At 42.9% G+C, this 26737-nt stretch overlaps 4 protein-coding genes across 6 annotated transcripts in view; 1 reads left to right on the forward strand and 3 right to left on the reverse strand.

Moving 5' to 3' along the window:
• LOC112260666 (alanine aminotransferase 2-like) overlaps window positions 1-6916 on the reverse strand; it is a 21825-nt gene extending 14909 nt beyond the window's left edge. The window contains exon 1 of one of the 2 annotated variants that reach the window (XM_024435949.2): window positions 6099-6916. In XM_024435949.2, the coding sequence (XP_024291717.1) occupies window positions 6099-6458 (360 nt within the window). In that variant the 5' untranslated portion in view covers window positions 6459-6916. Of the gene's footprint in view, window positions 1-4542; window positions 4621-6098 lie in introns of those variants that run through there. The other variant, XM_024435950.1, reaches the window with a different exon arrangement.
• A 5602-nt stretch (window positions 6917-12518) lies between these two features.
• fuz (fuzzy planar cell polarity protein) lies at window positions 12519-14818 on the reverse strand. The gene is made up of 2 exons (XM_024435951.2): window positions 14567-14818; window positions 12519-14214 (listed from the first exon to the last, which is right to left on the reverse strand). The coding sequence occupies exon 2, from the start codon at window positions 14106-14108 to the stop codon at window positions 12777-12779; it is 1332 nt and encodes a 443-aa protein (XP_024291719.1). The 5' UTR covers window positions 14109-14214; window positions 14567-14818; the 3' UTR covers window positions 12519-12776.
• Window positions 14819-14970: 152 nt separating this feature from the next.
• On the forward strand, window positions 14971-18219 carry LOC112260668 (sterile alpha motif domain-containing protein 13). 2 transcript variants are annotated; one of them, XM_024435952.2, is made up of 4 exons: window positions 14971-15058; window positions 16377-16419; window positions 16528-16639; window positions 16730-18219. In XM_024435952.2, the coding sequence occupies exons 2-4, from the start codon at window positions 16382-16384 to the stop codon at window positions 16877-16879; spliced, it is 300 nt and encodes a 99-aa protein (XP_024291720.1). In that variant the 5' UTR covers window positions 14971-15058; window positions 16377-16381; the 3' UTR covers window positions 16880-18219. The 2 variants fall into 2 exon arrangements, with proteins under 2 accessions (XP_024291720.1, XP_024291721.1); XM_024435953.2 differs by lacking the exon at window positions 14971-15058 and adding an exon at window positions 15087-15621.
• LOC112260669 (guanine nucleotide-binding protein G(I)/G(S)/G(O) subunit gamma-5) lies at window positions 17933-19104 on the reverse strand. Its single transcript, XM_024435954.2, has 3 exons — window positions 18942-19104; window positions 18393-18556; window positions 17933-18218 (listed from the first exon to the last, which is right to left on the reverse strand). Exons 1-2 carry the CDS (start codon window positions 19074-19076, stop codon window positions 18431-18433), a joined length of 261 nt encoding a protein of 86 aa, XP_024291722.1. The 5' UTR covers window positions 19077-19104; the 3' UTR covers window positions 17933-18218; window positions 18393-18430.
• Window positions 19105-26737: the final 7633 nt, after the last annotated feature.

The following is a 26737-nucleotide window of genomic DNA, read 5'->3' on the forward strand; positions in this document are numbered from 1 at the left end:
ACTGCTAACAGATGTGCAAAAAAAGAAAAAAAGTCGGTCCCCAGCATTCATTCTGAGAGTAGAGAGTACATACTGTTAAAAACAGATGTGCAAAAAAACTGGGAACTTTCTAAAATGTCCTAAGAAGCTTCCTAAGAGTTCCTAAGAAGGAATTTTATCTCAGCAGGGCTTTTTAAATTGTCACAGATTAAGAACACCTAGCAGACCCCTTGTTGACACATACACTGATTAAGTCCTATGGCTTGTCAGAGTGCTGTCTATTGCATGTTCTTTGTAAGATGATTGAGACTAGCCTACGGTTGATGTTGTCCTCTCTCTAATGCTTAACTCTGTTCTCTAGTGTTTTTTGCTCTTTCTGCACGTGTACGTTTATTTGCGTCTCCTTTTCTGTCTCTGACAAGTAGCATTGTAATTGGTCTGGCAAAACAAATTTGAAGTCTGGCCAAAGAAAGTGACATCATTATGGATTCTAGTTTACTCTTCAAGGCAGGAGATGTAACATGATGCCTTTCATTCATTAAAGAAAGTGACAGCCTGCTGTGCTATTGCACAATCTTCCTGCAGTCTCCACGGTTACCCCTGAGGATGTAGAAGGCATCTCTGTGGGCCTCTAGCCTGGTCCTAGATCTGTTGTGACTAGGAGTTGGTAAGACAGCAAAAACAGATCTGTGAACAAACTAGTGGGCCTTCTGTTCACCGTTCATCAGCCAACCGATGAGCAAGGAACAAAAGCTCTGACTGACATGATTTGGGCTGGATTTGTTCATGTGTTTCACACTGTTTTTTCTCTTTCTGCTTGGCTAAGAGGGGAATTAACTAATGATGACTATTTAAGTCGTCTCAGGTATCAGAACATTTTCCTGAACTTTATCTGCACCTGAAACACTGCTGTTCCTCTGAGCCCTCAAAAAAGGTTTGTGTGTTAGTAAGACAACATAAAGACAGGGCTGAAAAGAGGATAGAGAGAGAGAGCAGAGAAAGACAAAATGTATTTTGTTGAAAGTGTGTGTTCTTTCCTTACCTAGTTTAGATAAAGGCAAGCAAGTGAATGTAAGCTTTGTGCCCTGTTTTCACATACAAGCCTAACACTCACCAGAACTCAGTTTAAAAAGCAGGTTTCTTAGTTACAAAAGACAAGACTGGTTTGGCCCAGCTATACTTGGAAGAGTCTACAGATAGACTACACCTGATACAGCACATGGTTTGTGTGTTAGTTGGATATTTGGATGTCCCCATACATAACAAAACACACATATTTCTAGGTGCTCAGTATGACATAACGATGTAATAACTTATTGGGAAACCACTGAGGTAGGCTCCTAAATGACCAACCTGCCCCAAAGCCAGGTAGACTCCTGAATGATCAACCTGCCCCAAAGCCAGGTACCTCCTGAATGACCAACCTGCCCCAAAGCCAGGTAGGCTCCTGAATGACCAACCTGCCCCAAAGCCAGGTAGACTCCTGAATGACCAACCTGCCCCAAAGCCAGGTAAACTCCTGAATGACCAACCTGCCCCAAAGCCAGGTAGGTTCCTGAATGACCAACTTGCCCCAAACCCAGGTAGACTCCTGAATGACCAACCTGCCCCAAAGCCAGGTAGACTCCTGAATGACCAACCTGCCCCAAAGTCAAGTAGGCTCCTGAATGACCAGCCTGCCCCAAAGCCAGGTAGGCTCCTGAATGACCAACCTGCCCCAAAGCCAGGTAGGCTCCTGAATGACCAACCTGCCCCAAAGCAAGGTAGGTTCCTGAATGACCAACATGCCCCAAAGCCAGGTAGGCTCCTGAATGACCAACATGCCCCAAAGCCAGGTAGACTCCTGAATGACCAACCTGCCCCAAAGCCAGGTAGGCTCCTGAATGACCAACCTGCCCCAAAGCCAGGTAGGCTCCTGAATGACCAACCTGACCCAAAGCCAGGTAGGCTCCTGAATGACCAACCTGCTCCAAAGCCAGGTAGGCTCCTGAATGACCAACCTGACCCAAAGCCAGGTAGGCTCCTGAATGACCAACCTGCTCCAAAGCCAGGTAGGCTCCTGGTTGCCTGGGGTGTTTGAGGATGAGTCAGAACAAATAAAAGAGAAAATCCATGAAGATTACGTTTTGCATTTTGGTAAAGCCATAGGGCCGTCTGGCAAAGGTCACCATAGACCATATGGCAGTCCCTCCACCCCCTACGCAGCTAGAGAGTGTACCTCTCTCTCTCTCAAACACAGAGACACTTCAAACTTTTTCCTAGAAATAGCACTCAGATTGGGCCACTTTGCACACTACACTGGAATCAGTAAACTATCTCTGGGTTTCCATGTCAACCTCTGAAAGCAAGAGGGGATGGGGCAGCTAGTTAGCAGGGTGCACGCTAATAGCGTTTCAATCGGTGACATCACTCGCTCTGAGATCTTGAAGTAGTTGTTCCTCTTGCTCTGCAAGGCCGCGGCTTTTGTGGAGCGATGGGTACTGATGCTTCGGAGGGTGGCTGTTGTCGATGTGTGCAGAGGGTCCCTGGTTCGAGGCGAGGAGAGGGACGGAAGCTATACTGTTTCACTTGCTCCATAAAGATCCGATAATACCCCATAAGGATTACACTTCTGGGGTATTATCGGATCTTTATGGAGCAAGTGAAACAGTATAGCTTCCGTCCCTCTCCTCGCCCCTACCTGGGCTCGAACCAGAGACCCTCTGCACACATTGACAACAGCCACCCTCCGAAGCATCATTACCCATCGCTCCACAAAAGCCGCGGCCCTTGCAGAGCAAGGGGAACCACTACTTGAAGATCTCAGAGCGAGTGATGTCATCGATTGAAACGCTATTAGCGTGCACCCCGCTAACTAGCTCGCCATTTCACATCGGTTACAGAAGTAGATTACTGACCGAGGGGCCCCCATTGATTTTGTGTGTCATTCTCAATCAGATATCATATTAAAACCATTTCTCATATTAAAAATGCTAACATGTCTCTCCACCCTATGGCAGAAGTTGTAGAATTGCAGGAACATTTCTGTAAAACTGCAAATCATTCTCTTCACCCGATGGTGGGGAGAGAATGACATTTTACTAAGGGCCCCCAAAAGGCTGAGGCCGGTTCCGACTGCATGTGTGGGTATGGATGTGGGTACACAGACCCACGAGCAACTAAAGCCCCTCATGATGAGTTCAGATTTTTTTGTGGCCACTACCCCCCATCAGTGTTTCCCATCTCTGGTCTAGATCATTCACCCATTTCACATAACAAATGTCACAGGACTGCAGGGGGGCTATAGGAGTGATGAGTTATTGCTTTTAAGAGAGTTAAAGGAGACAGTGGTATTGGTCTGGGGTAAAGTGAGGATTTGACCTCCGACCTCTGATGATAGATGACATACTGTACGACATTGTGAGGTCAGACGTTTAAATAGAGCTGATGTAAAAACAGACCACAGACTGAACTGAATCTCTCAGTTTTCTGTTTGACTTGTGGACTTTGACCTGAATCTTTCTCAGCTCAGAGAAGAACTCTGATACTGTATAACAGAGAACAAACAGTGACAAGGGCGAGAGAGACACAGAGGGAGAGAGAGACACAGAGACAGAGGGAGAGAGACACAGAGACAGAGGGTGAGGGAGAGACACAGAGACAGAGGGCGAGGGAGAGACACAGAGACAGAGGGTGAGGGAGAGACACAGAGACAGAGGGTGAGGGAGAGAGAGACACAGAGACAGAGGGTGAAGGAGAGACACAGAGACAGAGGGTGAAGGAGAGAGAGACAGAGACAGAGGGAGAGAGACACAGAGACAGAGGGTGAGGGAGAGACACAGAGACAGAGGGCGAGGGAGAGACACAGAGACAGAGGGTGAGGGAGAGACACAGAGACAGAGGGTGAAGGAGAGAGAGACACAGAGACAGAGGGTGAAGGAGAGACACAGAGACAGAGGGTGAAGGAGAGAGAGACAGAGACAGAGGGTGAAGGAGAGAGACAGAGACAGAGGGTGAAGGGGAGAGAGACACAGAGACAGAGGGTGAAGGAGAGAGAGACAGAGGGTGAGGGAGAGAGAGAGAGACAGAGACAGAGGGAGAGAGACAGAGTTTGAGGGAGAGAGAGACAGAGTTTGAGGGAGAGAGAGAGAGACAAAGGGTGAGGGAGAGAGAGACAGAGACAGAGGGTGAGAGAGAGAGACAGAGGGAGAGAGAGACAGAGACAGAGGGAGAGAGACAGAATTTGAGGGAGAGAGAGAGAGAGAGAGAGGCAAAGGGTGAGGGAGAGAGAGATACAGGGGGTGAGGGAGATCGAGAGACACAGAGACAGAGGGTGAGAGAGACACACAGAGACAGAGGAAGAGAGAGACAGAGTTTGAGGGAGAGAGAGAGAGAGAGAAAGAGGCAAAGGGTGAGGGAGAGAGAGAGAGACAGAGGGTGAGGGAGCAAGAGAGAGAGAGAGAGAGAGGCAAAGGGTGAGGGAGCGAGAGACACAGAGACAGAGGTGAGGGTCAATCTGCCTGCCTTCAAAATCAACAGATGACCAACAGAAGGCTCAACAAACCTGAAAAATTTTCAACTAACCTTCAAGGTAGTAGACTTTGGCAGGAGGGTGACACACTGGGTGTGTGAGCAAATGCACCCAAAAAGTCTAGATTTTGGTGAACAGTTAGGCTGGAGGGCAAAGGGAAGTGCAAGCACATGACAAGAGTTGCTAAAGTCACTGTAAACCAGTTACTACTTTGCCAGAATTTTACGTAATTATGACATAACATTGAAGGTTGTGCAATGTAACAGAAATATTTAGACTTATGGATGCCACCCTTTAGATAAAATACGGAACAGTTCCGTTTTTCACTGAAAGAATAAACGTCTTGTTTTCGAGATGATAGGTTCCGGATTCGACCATATTAATGACCTAAAGCTCGTATTTCTGTGTGTTATGTTATAATTAAGTCTATGATTTGATAGAGCAGTCTGACTGAGCAATGGTAGGCAGCAGCAGGCTCATAAGCATTCATTCAAACAGCACTTTGCCAGCAGCTTTACCAACAGCGTTTGCCAGCAGCTGTTTATGACTTCAAGCCTATCAACTCCCGAGATTAGGCTGGTGTAACCGATGTGAAATGGCTAGCTAGTTAGCGGGGTACGCGCTAATAACATTTCAAACGTCACTCGCTCTGAGACTTGGAGTGGTTGTTTCCCTTGCTCTGCAAGGGTAAAGCTGCTTCGAGGGTAGCTGTTGTCTTTGTGTTCCTGGTTCGAGCCCAGGTAGGAGCGAGGAGAGGGACGGAAGCTATACTGTTACACTGGCAATACTAAAGTGCCTATAAGAAAATCCAATAATCAAAGGTTAATGAAATACAAATGGTATAGAGAGAAATAGTCCTATAATAACTATATGTTATAGTTATCTGGGGGCCCCCTGACCTCCAGTGGGCACCCAACCAATATATATATAGTAACTAACTTTATGTCCTGAATACAAAGCGCAACCTAAAACACAAGGCCAAGTATACACCCCTACCTTGTCACAAAACAAGTGATTGGCTCAAACGCATTAAAAAGGAAAGAAATTCCACAAATTAACACTTTTCTTGTTACTACATGATTCCATATGTATTATTTCATAGTTTTGATGTCTTCACTATTATTCTACAATGTAGACAATCGTAAAAATAAAGAAAAACCATGGAATAATTAGGTGTGTCCAAACTTTTGACAGGTACTGTACATAATTTGTACATGCAAATCTGCTTGGAATCAGCGTTTGATTATTTAAATAATCAGTCTCAATTTAACTTCAGAGTTGCTTGTTTCTTTCTTATGGCATTTACAGGGACATCTTTAGCCAGTGACAGGCCACCGAAATCGTCTCGTCAACTATATTACGCAAGTTTAACAAGCGTGTCACTCTGCTACAGTTGCAATTTCAGAAAAGCAGAGCCAGTGAGGCCTTAAAAGTCAGACTGGTGCAGTGAGTCTAGGTGAAATACTGACAATGCATGGGACAGTGTCAGAGATTGCTTTCCCACTTTGAAAACTGCAATATATTTCGAACTGAGAGAAACGAATAATTTGCGTGTAGGGTAGTCTAAATCGCAATACGATTTAATTAATAACGTTTATTTTAAGCATACCTCTCTCAGCTCTTTCTCGATCTGCATGGCGCGCTGTACAATGGGTCCGCGCACCGCATACTCGACGTTCTTCACCGTGGGGTTCATGGTGTCGATGGTCAACACCTTGTCCCGGGAGAACACTCCATTCTCGGTCATTTTCTCTTGGGCAAGTCCACGCCGCCGTTCGCTGACTCCTGAAAGTGCTATACTCTGGGGGGGAAAAGGTGGCAGCAGAGAGGGAATCAGCATTGAGCGGACCCCAGAGACGAGGTACCCCGCAGGGTCTTGCGCCCCGCCGCCGAAAAACCATACATTTCCTCCGTTCAAAACGCTCACGCTTCTGGATGGTAAAATTAGTCCTATGCGCGAAGCAGACATGTTACAATATTCTATCTCTTTAGCTGTGAAGTGCTGCGATCCCTCTACGCTCAATGAATGCACACACACAGACAACTGTTTGTTGTGCAGTTGGCTAAAAAAAAAATGTTTTTTTTAAGTCAACCAGGGCTTTGAACCTTGCAATTACGATAGAATGAGGTGAGTTTTTTTAAATTCAGGGGAAGTGATAGAAGATCTGTTTCCCCAACCCGTTATTCACAGATTGGTGCACTCTTTTCTCTTCTGCACACCGCACACATTGTAACATTACACCCCCATACACCCCTTTTGTGAGTTGAATCCAACCTGCATCCCCATTTGCCTACGCACGGATAAATTGTCATTCAGGGTCGGATCTCCGGTTACGGAGACGACAGACACAATCGATAAGCCAATGCGAGGAGACCGGGCGCAGCTTCAAACCTGCTCCCTTTCCATAGAACTCCCTCTCTTTCGTTTGTTAACACACACCCGGCAGCGCACTCTAGACTACTGGGAGGAAACTGCTGATCAGGCCATTCTGCAGACATTTTGCGCAACTCCTTCTAATTGAACTCAAGCCGTTCTCCCACTGCTTGTAGCAGCAGCATATTTACACGAAATGTGCACTGTGCTCAACTGGTTTGCTCAACTGGTGAAGTTTTAAGGGCCCTCCACACCAGGCTAGTTTTAGTGTGAATGACTGAGGTAGATGTTGCTTTATTTATAGCTGACAGTTCTTTAACATAAATGCTAAATTCAAATGATACAGCATTCCTAAATAACCTTTCATATAGACTACTTTCAGTAGGCCTTACCCCTAGTGCAATTTTCCTAATTACATCATTGGGTTGATGAGCATGGTGACAGTGGATAGGAGATCTCCATTGCAACAGTGTGGACAGATTTGACTCAAAGAACCGGATCAACTATTGACTTACAAAGTTTCAAGTATCAAAGTGGTCTGATAAGGGACATCATTTAGTCAAAGTGATTTAGTCCTGCATTAATATAGACCGCTGTGCCACTCGGGAGCCCTACGGCACTGCATCTCAGTGCTAGAGACATCATTACATATCCTGGTTAGTTTCCAGGCTGTATCACAACTGGCAGTGGTTGGGAGTCCCATAGGGCGGCGCACAATTGGCCCAGCGTCATCCGGGTTATGATTTGGCTGGGCTAGGCCATCATTGTAAATAATAATTTGTTTTTAACTGACTTGCCTAGTTAAATAAATAAATTTTAAAAAGATTGGGAGCTCAGAAAGGAAGCCAGAGTCCAGTTATTTGAGGCCAGTGGTATTCTGGGAATGTGTAGGAACAAGGTCAGACCTGACAGAGGAATAGGGTCACATATCAGGGTCACATATCAGCTGTCAAACAAACCTGTCTATTTGCTGAAGAAACACAGCATCTGTCCTTCTGCAACACGCACCCATACACACACACCTTTATTATTGCACAACGTATTTCACAATTCAAACACTTTGCTCTCTATACATACTGTAAGTCAATATTTTACTATACATTTGTTTTGAGTGCTTTCCATTTAGTCGATTTATATCTCTGCCAAATGTGATTCTATTTTACTCTATTGAACTTGAATTTGTATGTATTTTTTAAAAACTTCTATTTTGATTTTTGTCACATAGTTGAGGGGTGTACCTGCAAGTAAGCATCTCATTGTACTACAGCATTACCATGACACCAATGGAGAGTCCAGCCATTCAACCTTTCATATCTTCCACTGATCATTTCTTCCATGGCCAAACAATCATCCATGAAACAGAAATCAACTTAGTACAAAAGGCACAGTGAGCACAATGGTTGTAAAAACACAGCAGAGAGCCTAGTAGTAATTGAAAAAGAAGTGTGATTAGATAAGTTGCTTTGCGTGGGCTCTTGAGTGTGTCAACATCATTTTTTCCATACAATGCCTTTCAATATCACCTCCCTTCCCGCCCTGGATATTTATCAGTCACTCAGTTTCAGATACAACCATACAATTTAGTTACCAAGGGCTATGCTCACAGTCAATACATGTATCTTCCAATATGCAGCAGTCCCTATCGTAACTAAATCATTGCACTGTTGATTTGCATGCATCTAAATGAGGTCCACCACTATATGTGTTACAAGGACAGTATGAGATGGATCCAAATTGTTTTAGACAGGGGGATTTATTTAAAGACAATTTTCCTGCTTTGCAGTTGGTCTTTCCCTCAATGGCTTGATCCCTGTCCCCAATGGATGTTATATAACTATGGATAACATGTGATCATTAACTAATGTTATGATAGAGTTGTTAATACCTGCAACCGTCTGCATACAATCTGTTAATGGTTTCTTTTGTCCTAACAAGTTTTGCTCAGCACCCTGCCCAATATAGTGATAAAGTCCAAATTTCTACACCAAAACATAATTTTTTATCTACGTAGGCCTACCATCTTGGGAAAAAGGAGTTATATTCCTCCCAATCAAAGTCCTCTCGATAATATATTTTCACCTCTACATAACTTTGTTCAGGTCAATAAAATCACTTACCTCATTTTTTCCCACTAGGTCCTTTACATACTCCAGTTCAAGTGTCTGCACACAAGTCTCATTCATTAACTTTTTCCTACTAGCACTCGCTTTGCTGATAGTTACATTTTTGAGGGAAAATAACAGAAATTAAGTTGTCTCACCTAGCTATCTTAAGATGAATGCACTAACTAACTGTAAGTCGCTTTGGATAAGAGCATCTGCTAAATGACTCAAATGTAAATATTTAGAGTGTGTGTATGTGTGTGACCACAACTATAGGGTTTCTCTAACAAATGTAACCATGGGTCATATGAACCAAGTAAAGCTTCAGAGATAATGACCCAATATGCTGGTGGCAGATACTGAGCAAACCACTTCCTCAGTTCCTCTGTACAACATACAAAATAAATAACATACCTTCTCAGTTTATGAGAATTTATGACAAACTCATCTGGGTCTTTGACTCTAAGTACATTGAGTGGAAACAAGATAAGGGTTGAGAGCAGTACACAGCAAGACAGATATGAAAGTTCACACCATTGAAGCTTCAGAAATAAATGGAACGATTTGAGTATATTCAATGTACTCATATGGCATCATCTATTTATCACCAGCTACTGAAACGTAAAAGCAGTGTGGCTCAAGTGCTTACTCTGATTTGTTTCCTTCTTGCGACATGAGATTTTGCCATCAAGAACCAGAGGTTCAGTCATCATCCCATTCATCCATGCCTGAAGTGAACAGAAAGTGGAATCAGGTAGAGCAGGGGGAAACCATCTTCCTCATGGTTAATCTCCTGAACTATGCGGTCATCATTGTATCAGCGATGCTTGAAAGTGTTGCAGCCAAAGTAAACAGTTATGACATATCATCAACTATTGTGTGAAAGTAGGGCCAGATGTTCCAACTATTTGACTCTGACTTGATTTTGGCACACCTGAGAAACAGGGTAGGGGCGGCAGGGTAGCCTAGTGGTTAGAGCGTTGGACTAGTAACCGCAAGGTTGCAAGTTCAAATCCCTGAGCTGACAAGGTACAAATCTGTCGTTCTGCCCCTGAACAAGCAGTTAACCCACTGTTCCTAGGCCGTCATTGAAAATAAGAATTTGTTCTCAACTGACTTGCCTAGTAAAATAAAAAATATTTTAAAAAGATCCAGTTTGATTAAGATTTAGCTGCACATTCATTTTAGATTCCTACACCAGACCGTTTACGTGATCTAAAACCTCTTCCACATCGTCTCAGACTCCCATTGATACTTTCAACATAATCCATAGGAAGTCTAAAAATAGTCAATAACCCAAAATGGCTAAGGTTTTCCATGCAAAAACAGGTACCCATGGAAAAGATGTCTCTTGTGCTGTGTTTTTAGATGTTGATGTTTAAATGTAGGATACTACAGCATATAAAAGCTATTCAGTTTTTCTTTACTTCCAACATTCAGCAATATTTTCTCTGTGGTCAGGCATCTGGTGACACCACAGTTTAGTCAATATTTCAGTTCCTTTAAAAATGTCTACACAAATCCTGGTCCTGGTTTCTCACCATGGTCAACAACAAGTTGTTTTATTTTACCAGTAGGGGGCAACCTTAACCATGTTATAAGTATTTATCACTATTGCACACAAAGAAATAACACAACAGACAACTCAAAAGTAGATTACATTCATCCACATGGATGTATAAAAACAGTGAAAATAACCCATAATCTCTATCAGCAGTAACTCAATAGAAACAGGAGTTTTTGAAACACAATATTTTAAATAAACACTGTTTATGTCAAAACTATTTATGATCATAAAAAATAGACACAGTAACAGCACTGAAGTTTCAAGCACTTGACATGTTGATATATATATATATATATATATACATACACTGCTCAAAAAAATAAAGGGAACACTAAAATAACACATCCTAGATCTGAATGAATGAAATATTCTTATTAAATACTTTTTTCTTTACATAGTTGAATGTGCTGACAACAAAATCACACAAAAATTATCAATGGAAATCAAATTGATCAACCCATGGAGGTCTGGATTTGGAGTCACACTCAAAATTAAAGTGGAAAACCACACTACAGGCTGATCCAACGTTAATGTAATATCCTTAAAACAAGTCAAAATTAGGCTCAGTAGTGTGTGTGGCCTCCACATGCCTGTATGACCTCCCTACAACGCCTGGGCATGCTCCTGATGGAGGTGGCGGATGGTCTCCTGAGGGATCTCCTCCCAGACCTGGACTAAAGCATCCGCCAACTCCTGGACAGTCTGTGGTGCAACGTGGTGTTGGTGGATGGAGCGAGACATGATGTCCCAGATGTGCTCAATTGGATTCAGGTCTGGGGAACGGGCGGGCAAGTCCATAGCATCAATGCCAACCTCTTGCAGGAACTGCTGACACACTCCAGCCACATGAGGTCTAGCATTGTCTTGGAACCCAGGGCCAACCGCACCAGCATATGGTCTCACAAGGGGTCTGAGGATCTCATCTCGGTACCTAATGGCAGTCAGGCTACCTCTGGCGAGCACATGGAGGGCTGTGCGGCCCCCCAAAGAAATGCCACCCCACACCATGACTGACCCACCGCCAAACCGGTCATGCTGGAGGATGTTGCAGGCAGCAGAACGTTCTCCGCGGCGTCTCCAGACTGTCACGTCTGTCACATGTGCTCAGTGTGTACCTGCTTTCATTTGTGAAGAGCACAGGGCGCCAGGGGTTCTGAATATAAATAAAAATGCAATTTATATACTGAATATAAATAAAAATGCAATATAAATATAATATTTAATATATATTTAATATATATATATATATATATATATATATACACACACACAGTCAAAAGTTTGGACACGCCTAATCATTCAAGGATTTTTCTTTATTTTTACTATTTTCTACATTGTAGAATAATAGTGAAGACATCAAAACTATGAAATAACAGACTCATGTAGTAACCAAAAAAAGTGTTAAACAGCAGTGGTATACAGAAGATAACCCTATTTGGTAAAATATCTAGTCCATATTATGGCAATAACAGCTCAAATAAGCAAAGAGAAACGACTGTCCATCATTACTTTAAGACATGAAGGTCAGTCAATCCAGAAAATGTCAAGAACTTTGAAAGTTTCTTCAAGTGCAGTCACTAAAACAATCAAGTGTGATATATATATATAACACAGTATATCACAAAAGTGAGTACACCCCTCACATTTTTTGTAAATATGAGTATGACTTTTCATGTGACAACACTGAAGAAATGACACTTTGCTACAATGTACGACCAGTCAGTATGAGGGAGTGTGAGAGCAATGACACCAAATGTAACACACCTGCTCCCCATTCACACCTGAGACCTTGTAACACTAACGAGTCACATGACACCGGGGAGGGGAAAATGGCTAATTGGGCCCAATTTGGACATTTTCACTTAGGGGTGTACTCACTCTTGTTGCCAGCAGTTTAGACATTAATGGCTGTGTGTTGAGTTATTTTGAGGGGACAGCAAATGTACACTGTTATACAAGCTGTACACTCACTACTTTACATTGTAGCAAAGTATCATTTCTCCAGTATTGTCACATGAAAAGATATACTCAAATATTTACAAAAATGTGAGGGGTGCACTCACTTTTGTGATATACTGTATACACACACACACACACGAATATTCTGGAGTATCAAATTGAGGTAAAAGGATCATTCCTTGCTTCATAATGGTTGTCTATGATGAAAGTGGTACATATAGTGAACAGTGTAATGCTATCCCTAGGTTTCACAGCAATGTGCCCATGCCCATTATAAAATATGGCCTAAAATCCTGTGGCTAAAGTGATGGCGGAGAGCGTCTGTGTAGCCACGGAGCTTAGGGCGAAGGTAGGCACTGAGAGAGGGGTGAGCAGGTAGAGCTGATGTTGGGCAGTCTGCAGGCCAAAACACTTACACTCCTCAGTCACCAGGTAGCACTGCAGCGGCTGGTGGGAGAAGCCCAGGGCAAAGTCCTCCCGGAGGGAGTCCCCACGTTGGGCCTTCTCCCCTGAGGTCAGGGCCGGGGTCTCCTCCAGAGGAAAGTAGCGAGTGGTGGTGAAAGTGTAGAAGAGCCTGAGCAGCTCCCAGCAGCGTGCCTTGGAGGGCAGAGGATGGTCACTGGGAGGATGGTTGGGGTTAGTAATGATGGCCTTCACACAGGACACAGAGCGACGGGACTCTCTGTTGATGAGCAACAGAGCCAGGACATCAGGGCGGAGGGTCACAGAACCTGGCAGGCAGCGCTCCCCCACGGCCAGGCTGCCTCTCAGGGCCTCCAGTAGAGGAGACCAGAAACAACCCACCAGCTCGCTCTCAGCCCTGTGTAGGGTGGGACTGGGGCCGCACAGCACGCACACATCCACTCCCGGAAGCAGCTGGAAGCGGAGCAGGCGATGTGCCACGGTGGGGCTGCCCTGGGGCAGGAAGACAGGGGTGTCACAGGACACAGAGCCTGAGAGGGAGAGAGAGCGGGTCAGAACAGATAGGAGAACCACTTCCTGCGGCGCTAGACGCCACCATTTTTCCGTGGCAGTGGCTATCCGTCCGTGGACCATCAGGCAGCCAAACTCGCTATCTGCTGCCTGGGTAAAGCCGTCTAGGCCCTCCTGAAGCAGGGTGGCATTGGGGGGCAGCAGGCAGTCTGCGCAATGAGTCAGGTCCCCCATAATGCCCTCCTGTCCTTGTCCCCCCTCCAGGAGCTGGTCGATGAGGCGGTAGCAGGAGCGCAGGTCCCTCTTCAGCCGCTCCACGTTCCTCAAGCTGGCCAGCTCATCCTGCCCCAGCACCAGCACCATGCAGTTCCACACGTTCTCCAGCAGGCGCCGCAGGTGGAGGTCTTCACCTGCACCAACACATTCCTGCTGGGCCTGCCCACCGCTGCTCACCGCTATGAGCATCACACTGTCCTGAAATACCCTCCACACCATCCGGCCTCCACGATCAGTCTCACAGCCAGCCAGCACCACCCCCTGGCCCGCTCCGAACATGTGCACACCGTTCAGGGAGCCGATGATGGAGAAGGGGAGTTGCTTAGAGGCCCCCCGGGTGAAGAGAGGAACCCCACTGTTGGCAGTGAGGCAGAGAAGCTGCACAGAGCCTGCCTGTTGGAGCATCATGTGGCTGGGGTGGCCAGGCTAGGCGCTGTCCTCTTGAACCATCCACTGACTGGCCCTCTGGTTTAATGATGGCGAAGATTCAGCTCTAGCCCATGGTTATGGGACACTTGCAATAAAACAGGAGCAGATGCATGCAACAAGAAGTTATATAATAGATCGTGATTACATAATGCATTCAAGCAGATATCACTTGTCATGCAAACATGTCGCAGATGTGTATTTGCAGACAACTTTTAAGCATTTAGCCAATTACTATAACTAAGCAAACACGCAAAATACTATTTTTTTCATTGTTTTCAAGTCAACTAACGCTAGATAGCTAGCTAGCTAACGTAGCGATAACTTTGTCACTGTAAACGGGACAAAATTATCGAAATAAACTTGGTAGCTAGCTATTTCACCAAAAGAGGTGTTGCCGGTAAAATAGCTAGCTCACTAATGTTTTCTTCCCCTCTTACTTTTTCTTTTTTGAATTTCTTCCATCACGAAACGAGTTGACTCCATTCACGTTTCCACAGCAACTGGCCCTGGCCGTTCTCACATGATCCATTCATTCAATCAATCAGATGATGTCTCTAAAGCAGATCTTACATCAGTTTATCATACCACAATCCTAATTTACCACTTGGAGAATAAATCAAATAAACTGACTTTAGATCAGTGTTTACGGCCGCATAATCCCTCTTCCTATTTCCGCCTTTGCCTCTGGTGAACTGGCCAGTCAGGTTCGAGAATGTTGCGGCTGTTCACGAGCGTATTGTCTAGGCGGCGCATGACAACTCGTAGATCCTTTCAGCATTAGAACAGAATAATTGAATTAGTTTGAGGAGTTTAGGTGGTTTATAGATCGAATAAACTGCGCAGTGCCAGGCATACATTCGTGAATAAACAGGATATTCATTTACGCTGTCAGAAGAACTATCAACGAAGCCAACTAAAACAATAAAAAGGTAAGTGTCAAATATAGACTGAAGCAGAACACGTTAGCGCAGCGTTTCCCGAACTCGGTCCTCGGGACCCCAAGGGGTGCACGTTTTGTTTTTTGCCCTAACACTACACAGTTGATTCAAATAATCAAAGCTAGATGATTAGTTGATTATTTTTAATCAGCTGTGCAAAACGTGCACCGAGTTTGGTAAACCCTGCATTAGCAAGACATACTTATTGACAACGTATAACATGTTAGATGAGAAATTCATTTTTTTTAAGTCAATAAGAAATGCTCATGGTGTCAATAATATAATTTAAGGTATCAAGCTATAGTAATAGATAAAGTAGCCTGAATTGCGCTTTCCTTATTCCAAGATTGTAATGAATTACTCCATATTTCATGCTGCATCTGATTTATGTTACATTGTAATATTGTCCACAATATCATCACGATCCGCGATCTTTCTTTCCACTGATGTGCATAGGTCCTGAATGAAATGCAGTGTCTAAAGTTAGAACTGTGAGAGTGAAGTTTCTGGTGGAAATTGTCCATCCAAAGATAACCTGCTGAAAATCCAAGACTGTAGGTAGCATCTGGTAGATGGGTAGCTAATACTGAACTATATACAATGCTTCACAAATACAGATTGCCTTTGGGTAAATTCTGGACTATTCGGCTCATGATAAAACCACATGGTCATGTAGAAGATGTTCATTGAATAGGGAAGTTCTAAGAATGCAGATAAGGGGACTTTAAATGGCTCCTCTGTCTTTGAAATGGACCCATCCGAGCACAACGAGTTCCTTGGCTTTTGATCAGAGCAGAATCCACAACTAATAAACCCACATACCTCTCTTTGTATTCCAGTGTGCCCACTACTGTGATGGGATGATCATATCCTCCACGTTTGTTATGTATACCCTTTATGGCCCATATCCATCATTCAATGAAGACTGTGCTTTTTGGGCATCATTAAATGCACTTTCTGGTCTATGCATTTTTACCCTACTATTTCAACAGTATCACATTCTCCACAGCAATTAGCAACTGTGTACTCATGCATGTCAGTATTGCATCATTTAATTTTTTTGTTCCAAATCAACTCTGGCTTCTCTGTTCAACACTCAGTACATCAGATGCTCTGTAGTTGGTTTCAGAAACCCAAATGATCCATTTCCAGATAACCTCTCAACACATAATATTGAACAAACTTCATGCAAGTAGTGAATGTATTCAGTTCATGACAGACCTTGGTTTTATTTAGTAAACCTAATCTAGTTTTGGATTAGATTCTTGTTCTCTTTTCTACAAATCTAACTTATTTTTTATTTTACTAGCTGGAATGGAGAACAAAACCAATGGATCAGTGGAAGCCAAGCCGTAAGTTGAGGGTAGTCTTCTTTCTGAGGCTATAGATGAGGGATAAGATTGATGGCCTTCTGCCTTGTCCCAATACCCATTATGCTGTCCTCTCTGTTGTTTTTCTAGTAAGGTGGAGAATGGACAGCTGCCGGATCCTGCTGACTGGGCGGTTACTGATGTCGTTAACTATTTCAAAGCTGCAGGATTTGAAGAGCAGGCTACTGCTTTCCAGGACCAGGTAAATTAACAGAACATAATTTACTAACCTTGCAAGTTGCACATTATTCTCTCTCGCGGGTCAGAGCTTCCCAATCCCTTCTTTTCGTAGGAAATCGATGGAAAGTCTTTGCTTCTGATGACGCGGAACGATGTCCTGACAGGCCTGTCCATCAAACTGGGGCCAGCACTGAAGATCTACGAGTACCATGTGAAGCCACTCCAGACCCAGCATCTGAAGAGTAATGCTAATGCATCATAGCATCACCCCATGCTCAACAGGACAGTCATCTATGGAGGAGGGTTGAGGCTGGACGGACAGACCAGGCTGAAGACGTTTATGGACAGCAGAAGATGGTGCTTAGAAAACTTATTTGCATCCTTATGCAATGTCAATGTACTTTTACTTGAAGTGATGACCGATGCCAAATGGTTTACGCCGTGAAATTAACTTACAAAAGACATGGCAGTGATCATACGGTTTTTAGTTAAATGAGTGATATTGGTTTATGAAAGTAAGGACTTGATTCCTTTATTTGAATAAAATTATTTTACAGGTCTTAAAGTACACTGTACAGGTTTTTTTGTTTTTGTAAGTTTGTTTCAATATATTCTAATCAAGCATGCTACTGAAGCGGATTCAACCGAATTGGTTAATGTAGGAGACAGTCCTTTTCAGATGGACACAAAGGTGCACTAGATGTCTGACCTGCTGATAAATGTCCTAACCTTGTCTTGATATTTTCATTATATACAAACTTTTGAACACTGTTTTGATTTCAGAAAAAAATGCATGGTAATTAATTGGAGGAAATGTGTTTGAAGCAGTCTTAGAATTACTGCTCCTCCATCACTGAATATTTTCCCTAATGAGCCACTATGAATATTAGATGATCAAATGAGTATCTTTAAGCATCATGTACATCAATGATCCATTTAAAGTGATGCTCTGGGAACTTTGTATAATTTCAGCCTGTAGTTTTGAAAATGGTGCTTACAAGCCAAAACGGGTCCCCATTTTGTGTACTGTGTTACAAATTTGTGCATAAGATCCCAGACTGCATATTTAAGCACTTGGGGGTGGGGAATATAGGTTAATAAGTGTTCTTTGATTTCCTTATTTACCATATTCTTTCATCTTAAAATGGTGGCTTTTTTTATTGATATGGATGTTTTTATCAAAAGTAGTAGTCTTTCCCTTTTGTATTGTTATGGTGCTCTGTTTGCATTCTGTTATGAAATAAACTACTTGCATCTTTAATGATTTGAGATACCACTATCAGTCGGACCAAAGAACAATTAGCAAACAATCATGTAGAGAAAGAATAATGTTTTAATTTCTAAATACAAAAAGTCAAGAACAATGATGAATAAAATAGAAAAAGGCACAATAATTTACTTGAAAACCATCCTGTGCCATAAAAAATAAACCTGTAATAATTTCCTCTAAGGTGGTTTGCTGAAAATAGATGGCAAGTGTTCCTTACATGATTTCTGACACGTTATTCTACACTTCAAGAGATTCTGTGGCAGTGGAATGCCATGGGAAATGAAAAGCAGTGTTGAGGTCAACTTTTTCCCTGTAGCATCAAAACAAAGGCCTGCAAGACAGGAACAGAGTGAGATAAGCACATGCATGTATCTTGAATTTCTCTGCATTGCAACCAAATACTAGTCTGCAATCCACACTGATTCTGTTTGGATTCCAGGCCAATGAAGGACTACATAGACAACCAGAAGAGCACATTTTTGTTTTGACACGAGGGGAGACTCACCAAATAATGCTGTGGTTTGTCTGTCCTATGGGTCTGTCTCACAAGAAGGAGCACACCTTCTGTGGTCTGAAGGGGTTGGTGCTGGAGGAGACCCCAGTGAGTAGGGGGTCCTGGAGGGCATTCTGCATGCAGAACTGCTGAAGGTCTGCTGCTGCCTGGGACACCTGAACAGAAACCATAATACAGGAATATAGTTGTGAACAAAAAAACGACCTGTTGCAACGGGTAACATTGCACTCATTGCTAGCTTTAAGACACCTACAACTATTCCCCTTGAATGGATGTTGCCAATACTAGCTATCAGGTGTGAACACAGATCATTAAATTAGGCTATGAATAATCATAGGGCGGTAGGCCACACTCAATAATGACCTCCAATTCCATTAGAGACTATTAAGCAAAATATTGTGTTATCGCAAGATCACCATTTCTGTGCCTAGATTCCACGCCCTTAGCTAGCTATTAGCCACTGTTAGCTAGATACTGATACTAGCTGACTAGTTTCCCTGAACAGGTTTATCAAGTATGTTTGAGTGTGAAATATATTACCTTCACTCTGTTGATGCTCGCTTCAAAACGCAGCTGCTGAACAACTTTCTTCATCGCAACGAGATTTGATGAGCCAGACATCTTTGCTATTTTGTAGAAAAGAAGCGGAGACAAATCGAATAGTTGATCACACATCCGGTTTTGAATCTTCTGCGCAGTCGCAGTGTGGCTCAGTAAGCGACCGCGACTCAACTTTCAAAATATTGTCACGTGCAGAAGTAGTGAAACGCCTTTCTTGCCCGCAGTAATTAATATATTCGTAGTAAAAAATATACTATAAATTACAGTGGAACATAAACACGAGAAAGTATTCACACCAATTGGCTTACTCATTTTGTTGTTACAGCCTGCATTCATTAAATATATGTTTTTCTCTCACCCATCTACACACACAATACCCCATAATGAAAATGAAAACATTATTTTAGAAATGTTTGCAAACATATTGAAAATTAAATATAAATATTTAATTTACAAGTATTCACATCCTTTGCTATGACACTCCAAATTGAGCTCAGGTGCATCCAATTTCCTTTGATCATCATTGAGATGTCACTACAACTTGATTGGAGTGCACCTATCAGCCAATTCAATTGTTTGGACATGACTTAGAGAGACACGTTCTCGGTTAAACTGTGTAAGGAGGAGTCTAGAAGCTAATGAGACTGATTGTTTGACTACAAGTGAGAGTTGCTTGATTTCGTTGAATCTTGTTACACTATTGCAGAAATGCGTCAAGTTAATGGGAAATGGCGGCGAGTAGCGCGGACGAAATGGAGAAAAGGTTTGTGAAGCAACAGGTGTGCTGGCAGTGGTGGAAAAAGTAATACATTGTCATACTTGAGTAAAAGTAAATATACCTTAATAGAAAATGACTCAAGTAAAAGTGAAATTCAATCAGTAAAATTCTACTTGAGTAAAAGTCTGAAAGTATTTGGTTTGAAATATATTTAAGTATCAAAAGTAAATGTAATTGCTAAAATAATCTTTATCAAAAGTAAAAGTGAATATTTTCAAACGAGATGGCACAGTTAGTTTTATTGAGGGATAGACTGGGGCACACCAACACTCATAATTTACTGTTTTGTTCAGTAATATGTTGTCGCAGCTCAGTTGAGTATTGAATACTGTTGCCTTAAGAATGTGTCAGGCACCGTGCGTGAACGGAGGCGTGAGTTTTGTACGAAGTGAAGACGTTCGTTAGTGATGGGCATTCCGGGTCCTTTCAGTGAGCCGGCTCGTTCGGCTCAGCTCACCAAAAAGGACCGGCTCTTCTGGCTCCCAAACGGCTCTTTAAAAAAATATGTTTTGTATTTTTTCAAGTCAAACAGTTAGTTTGACTATGATTGGTGTTAAAACGATTCTTATTAAATGAAATCATACTCTACCTTAACCACAACGTATTTAAAAATGCTATTAAACATTTTTATTTAAAGTACAATATATATATAAACAAAGTGCATATAAATGTAACAATTCAAAACGAATACAATCAGAACAGCATAAGAGAATATTGCACCACATCAAAGAAAAATAAATAACAATGTGCAAAACTGCAGCATCCCACTTAAAATATTAAACTGATCCCTCTTTTCTCACTCTTCTTTATTGCCATGTCATAACCAACAGCACACAGCAATGCTGACCATATTTAGCTTTTATGAGAGATTTGCATTCAGAAATGCAAGCTGCCTCCCTTTTGAGGGACTGATGCGGTTTCTCTCATGAATGATTTGTCCTGTTTTTGAGAAGACCCTCTCAAAGGGAACAGACGTGGCCACTATGCAGTCTCTCCCTGTCATGACTTTAGTAAGCCATGGGTAGACAGAGGCCTTGCTCTCCCACCAGCTCAGAAGATCTGCAGATCTTTGGAGGAGGGGCTCTAAATAGGATCTGACCTCCATTATGGCATCTGCTGAGGGATTCCTTCATGTTGCATCCCTGTTGCTCTCTCGTCAAACAGCAGACGTTTGTGGCACTACTGCTGGTGCTTCTGCTCCATCTGCTCTTTCTTCTTCCTGTTGCCCTGGTGCCCGAGACATCTGACTGCTGGGGCTGTCCCTCCCTGCTGCTGAGGTTATTCTTTGAAGAGCCTCATCAATCGCTCTGGCATCACTGAAGGCTAACTTTCAAGTGCAGCGGTTTCTGATAGCACGTGATTATATTCCATTCTGTGGAACTTTCTGTCTATTGATGAACATAGTGTGTCCATCAACTCTGTCACATGTCCTGTAGTTAAACTTGCTTCTCTCTGGCGGCTGGCTGTGATTCACTGCAGACCCTTACACAGGAGTATCATTTTTGAGGCTGTCACATAGCTGAAAAGACAGTAACTTATTAGTTCAGGTTCATGTTTTGTCTACTGACACTGCATTCTCATCTACTGCTCATATACATATATAATACTGGATGAAATAATGATGTAGTAATAACTGCTTACTGTACTTCTCTCCACTGATCTCCACAGTAACCTGCTCAAAGGGTTCCAGGACTCCTCCTCCACTACCTCCCATTCCTCTTGGGTCAGAGCATCAACAGGTGCATTGACAATGGCCAGGGTAGAGATGATGGCATCCTTTGACTCAAGAAACTGCTTCAACATATAACATGTTGATTTCCACCTTGTAGTGCAGTCTTGTTTAGGCCTCAGCTCAGGCATCCCCATCTGGTGTTGTGTAGACTTTAGTTTTTCAGCACCTACTGTGCTCCTGTGGAAGTATTCCACAGCTGATTTCACTTTGTCCACAGTGGGCTTCATCTCCTTCAGAACATCTCTTACAATCCGGTTGATTGTGTGGGCAAGACATGGATGATGGGTCCATTTAAACGTGTTCATGGCTTTGGTTATGTTAGCTGCATTGTCGCTAACACAACAGACCACTTTTCCATCTACTTGCCATTCTCTGGCCACTCAACAGTTCCTCTGCCAAGTTATCTGAGGTGTGTCTGTCGCTGAACTCAAAGCAGTCAACTAGACATCAAACCATCTTCAATGAAGTGACATGTAACTGACATGTAAGAAGTGGTTATTCTTGATGTCCAGCAGTCAGTGGTAAGACAAACTGCAGTAGCTTTTTGGACTCTTTCCCACACTGAAGCCTGTGTACAGTTGTGGAATAAGTGATTTTGAAAGGATGTTCCTGCTTGGAACTGCTTGGAATTGTGTACATTGGATTTAGACTATTGCTATAATTTCTAAAACCTCTGTCCTCCACGATCGAAAATGGCTGGAAATCGGTGGCTATCATTTTAGCCAGTGCAATATCAATTTGGCCTTGTTTTGCTACAGACATAGACTTTGGCATAAACTGGTCCATAGAAGACTACGATGCTGTGGGTCATGGAGCAGGCCTGCTTGACGAAGTGGATACATCTCCACATGTGGAGGTGCTGGCTCCACCACTATCACTAGCAGGCCCGCTAGTTTCTCGAAGCTCCGCTCCAGCTTGCTTCACAGTTGGGTGCACAGTTCACATATGTCGGTGTAGGTTGTGCGTAGAACCGGCTTTATATGAGATTTTGTTTTGACAAATTCTACTGTGCTCCAACATTGTCTACATTATTAAAATGCATCCAAATGCTACTGTGCTTCCGACTCATTTTCCAGCTGTTTTCACAGCTGTCCTTCCTCTCTCTCATCGGCTGCTAAGTGTGTGACTGTGTGTTGGCTCGGCCCTCCCTCACAGATCTTTTGTTCATTGGTTGACACTGCGTGTCTGTTTGACAGGAACAACAGGTGAGGCTGTTAGTCTGAGCAGACATAAGATGTGTGTGTGCTTGAGCATTTAGGCCTATATTGCTTTAAAAAATAAATAATGTTCTTTGAATTAGTTAATTCTATTCATTCAAATATATCTTTTTTTTTTTTCTATTTTTATAAATAGATTTGCCTCTTCTGATATGTGAGCCGGCTCCCAACGTTCACCTACAAGAGCCGACTCGTTTGCGAAAAACCCATCACTAGTTCAGATTAATTTCACAACAATCCTCCCTGCATTTGTAACATTTGGCGATGAGGATGGGATAGTTTAGCAAATGTTAATCTGAAGTTCAATTTAATTGCATAACACGCCTCCGTGCATTTGTGACATTTACAAACAAAGCATTTGTGTTTAGTGAGTCCTCCAGATCAGAGGTAGTAGGGATGACCAGGGATGTTCTCTGTTTAGTGAGTCCTCCAGATCAGAGGTAGTAGGGATGACCAGGGATGTTCTCTGTTTAGTGAGTCCTCCAGATCAGAGGTAGTAGGGATGACCAGGGATGTTCGCTCGATAAGTGTGTGAATTGGACCATTTTCATGTAAAAATGTAACGAGTACTTTTGGGTGTCAGGGGAAAAAGTATGGAGTGAACAGTACATTTTCTTTAAGAATGTAGTGAAGTAAAAAATGAGAACAATATGGGTGTCAGTTCTGAGGGTATGGAGCGAGAGGATGAGGGTCAAGGACTGGAATGGTCGGTAGTGGAAAGACAGGAAGAAGAGACGTCATGATACAGAAAGCAGTGGAGCGTCTAGTAAAGAAAGCATAAAGAGGGCCATGGTAGGAAGCAAGAGTAGTGATGTGTTGGAGTGGAAAGTGGTCTTTGATGAGACCACAGGGCCTCGCTTACACCCTATCCGACTAATTAATACCGTAGAGAAAGTAGGTGAAGTGAAATTAGCTCAGTTCATTGGAAATGGTAGATTGTTAATATTGTGTGGTAGGAAGGCTCAGCAAGGGAAGATTTTGAAAATGGAAAAACTTAAATGGGATGAAGATGAAAAGCCATGTACCTGGTGCTTATGCTACGTTGAGGGGAGTCGTCACTGGGGTCCCAATATCTATGTAAACAGATGATAAAGAAAATATGGAAGGAGGCAGAGTGATTGAGGCCAAAAGGCCAGAACAGAGCAGCATGTTTTGCTCTTAGTTGCTGTCAGAGGACTGATATAAATACTACACATGCCAGTCTCTCTTGGCTAAGAGTTGAAGAGAGACTGACTGCATCAATTATTTTTTATAAAGAAACAATGTGTTGAACATCCAAAATTGTTTGCAAAGTCAACTTACACACAGCTCTGACACACACGTATCCCACCAGGGGTCTCTTCACAGTCCCCAAATCCAGAACAAATTCAAGAAAGCATACAGTATTATATAGAGCCCTTATTGCATGGAACGTCCGTCTCATATTGCTCAAATAAAACAGCAAAACTGGTTTTAAAAAAAAAAACAGAAAGCAACTCGTCGCGGCACAACGCCTCTTCCCTATTTGACCTAGATAGTTTGTGTGTATGCATTAATATGTAGGCTGTGTGTGCTTTTACGTTTTTTTTAATGTAGTTATGTCCTTGACCTGTTCTTGTCTATTGATGTTCTATATTATGTATTATTTTTCATGTTTGTGTGGACCACAGGAAGAGTAGCAGCTGCTTTTGCAACAGCTAGTGGGGATCCTAATTAAAAGTTCAATATTGGTTTCATTAGACCAGAGAATCTTGTTTCTCATGGTCAGAGTCCTTTAGGTGCCTTTTGGCAAACTTCAAGCTGGCTGTCATGTGCCTTTAACTGAGGAGTGTCTTCTGTCTGGCCACTCTACCATAAAGGCCTGAGTGACCTCACCTCACTGACTAAAACCCTTGCCCCTGATTGTTCAGTTTGGCCGGGCGGACAGCTCTAGTAAGAGTCTTGGAGGTTCCAAACTTCTTCCATTTAAGAATGATTGAGGTCACTATGTTCTTGGGACCTTCAATGCTGCAGAAAATGTTGCTACCCTTCCCCAGATCTGTGCCTCGACACAATCCTGTCTCGGAACTCTACGACCAATTCCTTCGACCTCACAGCTTGGTTTTTACTCTGACATGCACTGTCAACTATGGGACCTTATATAGACAGGTGTGTGCCTTTCCAAATCATGTCCAATCAATGTAATTTACCACAGGTGGACTCCAATCAAGTTGTAGAAACAGCTGAAGGATGAACAATGGAAACAGAATGCACCAGAGCTCAATTTCAAGTCTCATAGCAAAAGGTTACACACACATACACTTAAATACATTTGCAAAACATTTTTTTTAAACTGTGTAGACAGATGAAAGAAAAAAAATCTCAGCAATTTTAGAATAATGCTGTAACTTAACAAAAATGTGGAAAAGTCAAGGGGTCTGAATACGGTCTGAAGGCACTGTAGATCTGTGGAAGTGTATGAAACCGCGTTGAACGTCTCCAAGAGCACCTTGTTCTCAATCATTGTGAAATGAAAAAATATGGAACTACCCCGACTGTCTAAAGCTGGCCGTCCCAAAAAATGAGCAACCGGGCACGAAGGACCTTGGTCAGGAAGATGACCAGGAACCCAATGACCACTGACATAACTAGAGGTCCTTGGCTGAGATGGGGGAACCTGCCAGAAGGACAACATTGTTTACAGCACTTCACCAGTCTGGGCTTCATGGGAGAGTGGCCAGATGGAAGAAACGCCTGAGAAAAAAGGCACGTGACCTCACACATGGAGCTTGTAAAAAGGCACGTGGAAGACTCTTGAGATCATAAGGCAAAATATTGTGGCATACAGCAAAAGCAATGTTGGAATAGCATCAGAACAAGAATGTGGAAGTCCTGGAGTGGCCCAGACTTGAATCCCATGGAAAATCTATGGAAAGAGCAGTGGTGAACAACAAAGCTTGATATTTCAATTTTTTGGGTACTTTTAACCTTTCCTCTACAATTGCATGATATCCAATTGGTAGTTAGTCTTGTCCCATCGCTGCAACTCCCCTACAGACTCAGGAAAGGCGAAGGTGGAGAGCCATGCATACTCTGAAACACTACCAAAGACACTGCGCGCTTAACCCGTAAGCCAGCCGCTCCAATGTCAGAGGAAGCACCATCCAGTTAGCGACCGAAGTCAGCTTGCAGGCGCCCAACCCGCCATATGGAGTCGTCGCTAGAGCGCGATGGGACAAGAAAATTCCGGACGACCAAACCCTCCCCTAACTTGAACGACGCTGGAAGAATTGTGCGCCGCCTCATTGAAACTTTAAAAAAAAATCAAAAAGGAAGAAAATCCCCAAATCCAAATATGCAAAGGTGAGACATACCCAAGATGACAAGGCCGTGATCGCTGCCAAAGCTGCTTCTAGAAATTAATAACTCAGGGGTGTGAATACTTGTGAATTAGGTCTGTATTTCATTGAATGAATTAGCAAAAATGTCAAACATTTTCACTTTGAAAGGAAATTAGAAGCATAGAATCAATCTGATTTACCAAAGGGGGGCCTTATATGTTTGCGGGTAGAATAATAGTGGTCCAGGACCTTCGTCACTAGTGGCGATAAAGAGACGTGTGGATGGAAGTAGAGGCATCACATCTTAATGATGCTGTCGATTTTAATTCCGCAGCAACCAGAAAAGCAGCCTCCGCGTGCATGGTTTCCTGCTTGTTTATAGTCTTCTACAGTTTGTTCAGTGCCAGCTTGTTTTTCTTGTCCTGAGGAATATACAAAACATTAACACCTGCTTTTTCCATGTGAGTGACCAGGTGAAAGCTATGATCCCTTATTGATGTAACTTGTTAAATCCACTTCAAAATCAGTGTACATGAAGGGAAGGTTAAAAAATGATTTTTAAGCCTTGAGACAGACATGGATCGTGTATTTGTGCCATTCGGCTGGTGAATCTGCAAGACAAAATATTTAAGTGCCTTTGAACAGGGTATGGTAGTATGTGCCAGGCACACCGGTTTGTCTCAAGTGACCGCAACTCTACTGGGTTTTTCCACACGCAACAGTTTCCAATGTGTATCATGAATGGTCTA

The sequence above is a fragment of the Oncorhynchus tshawytscha genome, linkage group LG10, assembly GCF_018296145.1.
Source record: "Oncorhynchus tshawytscha isolate Ot180627B linkage group LG10, Otsh_v2.0, whole genome shotgun sequence".
Lineage (NCBI taxonomy): Eukaryota > Metazoa > Chordata > Actinopteri > Salmoniformes > Salmonidae > Oncorhynchus > Oncorhynchus tshawytscha.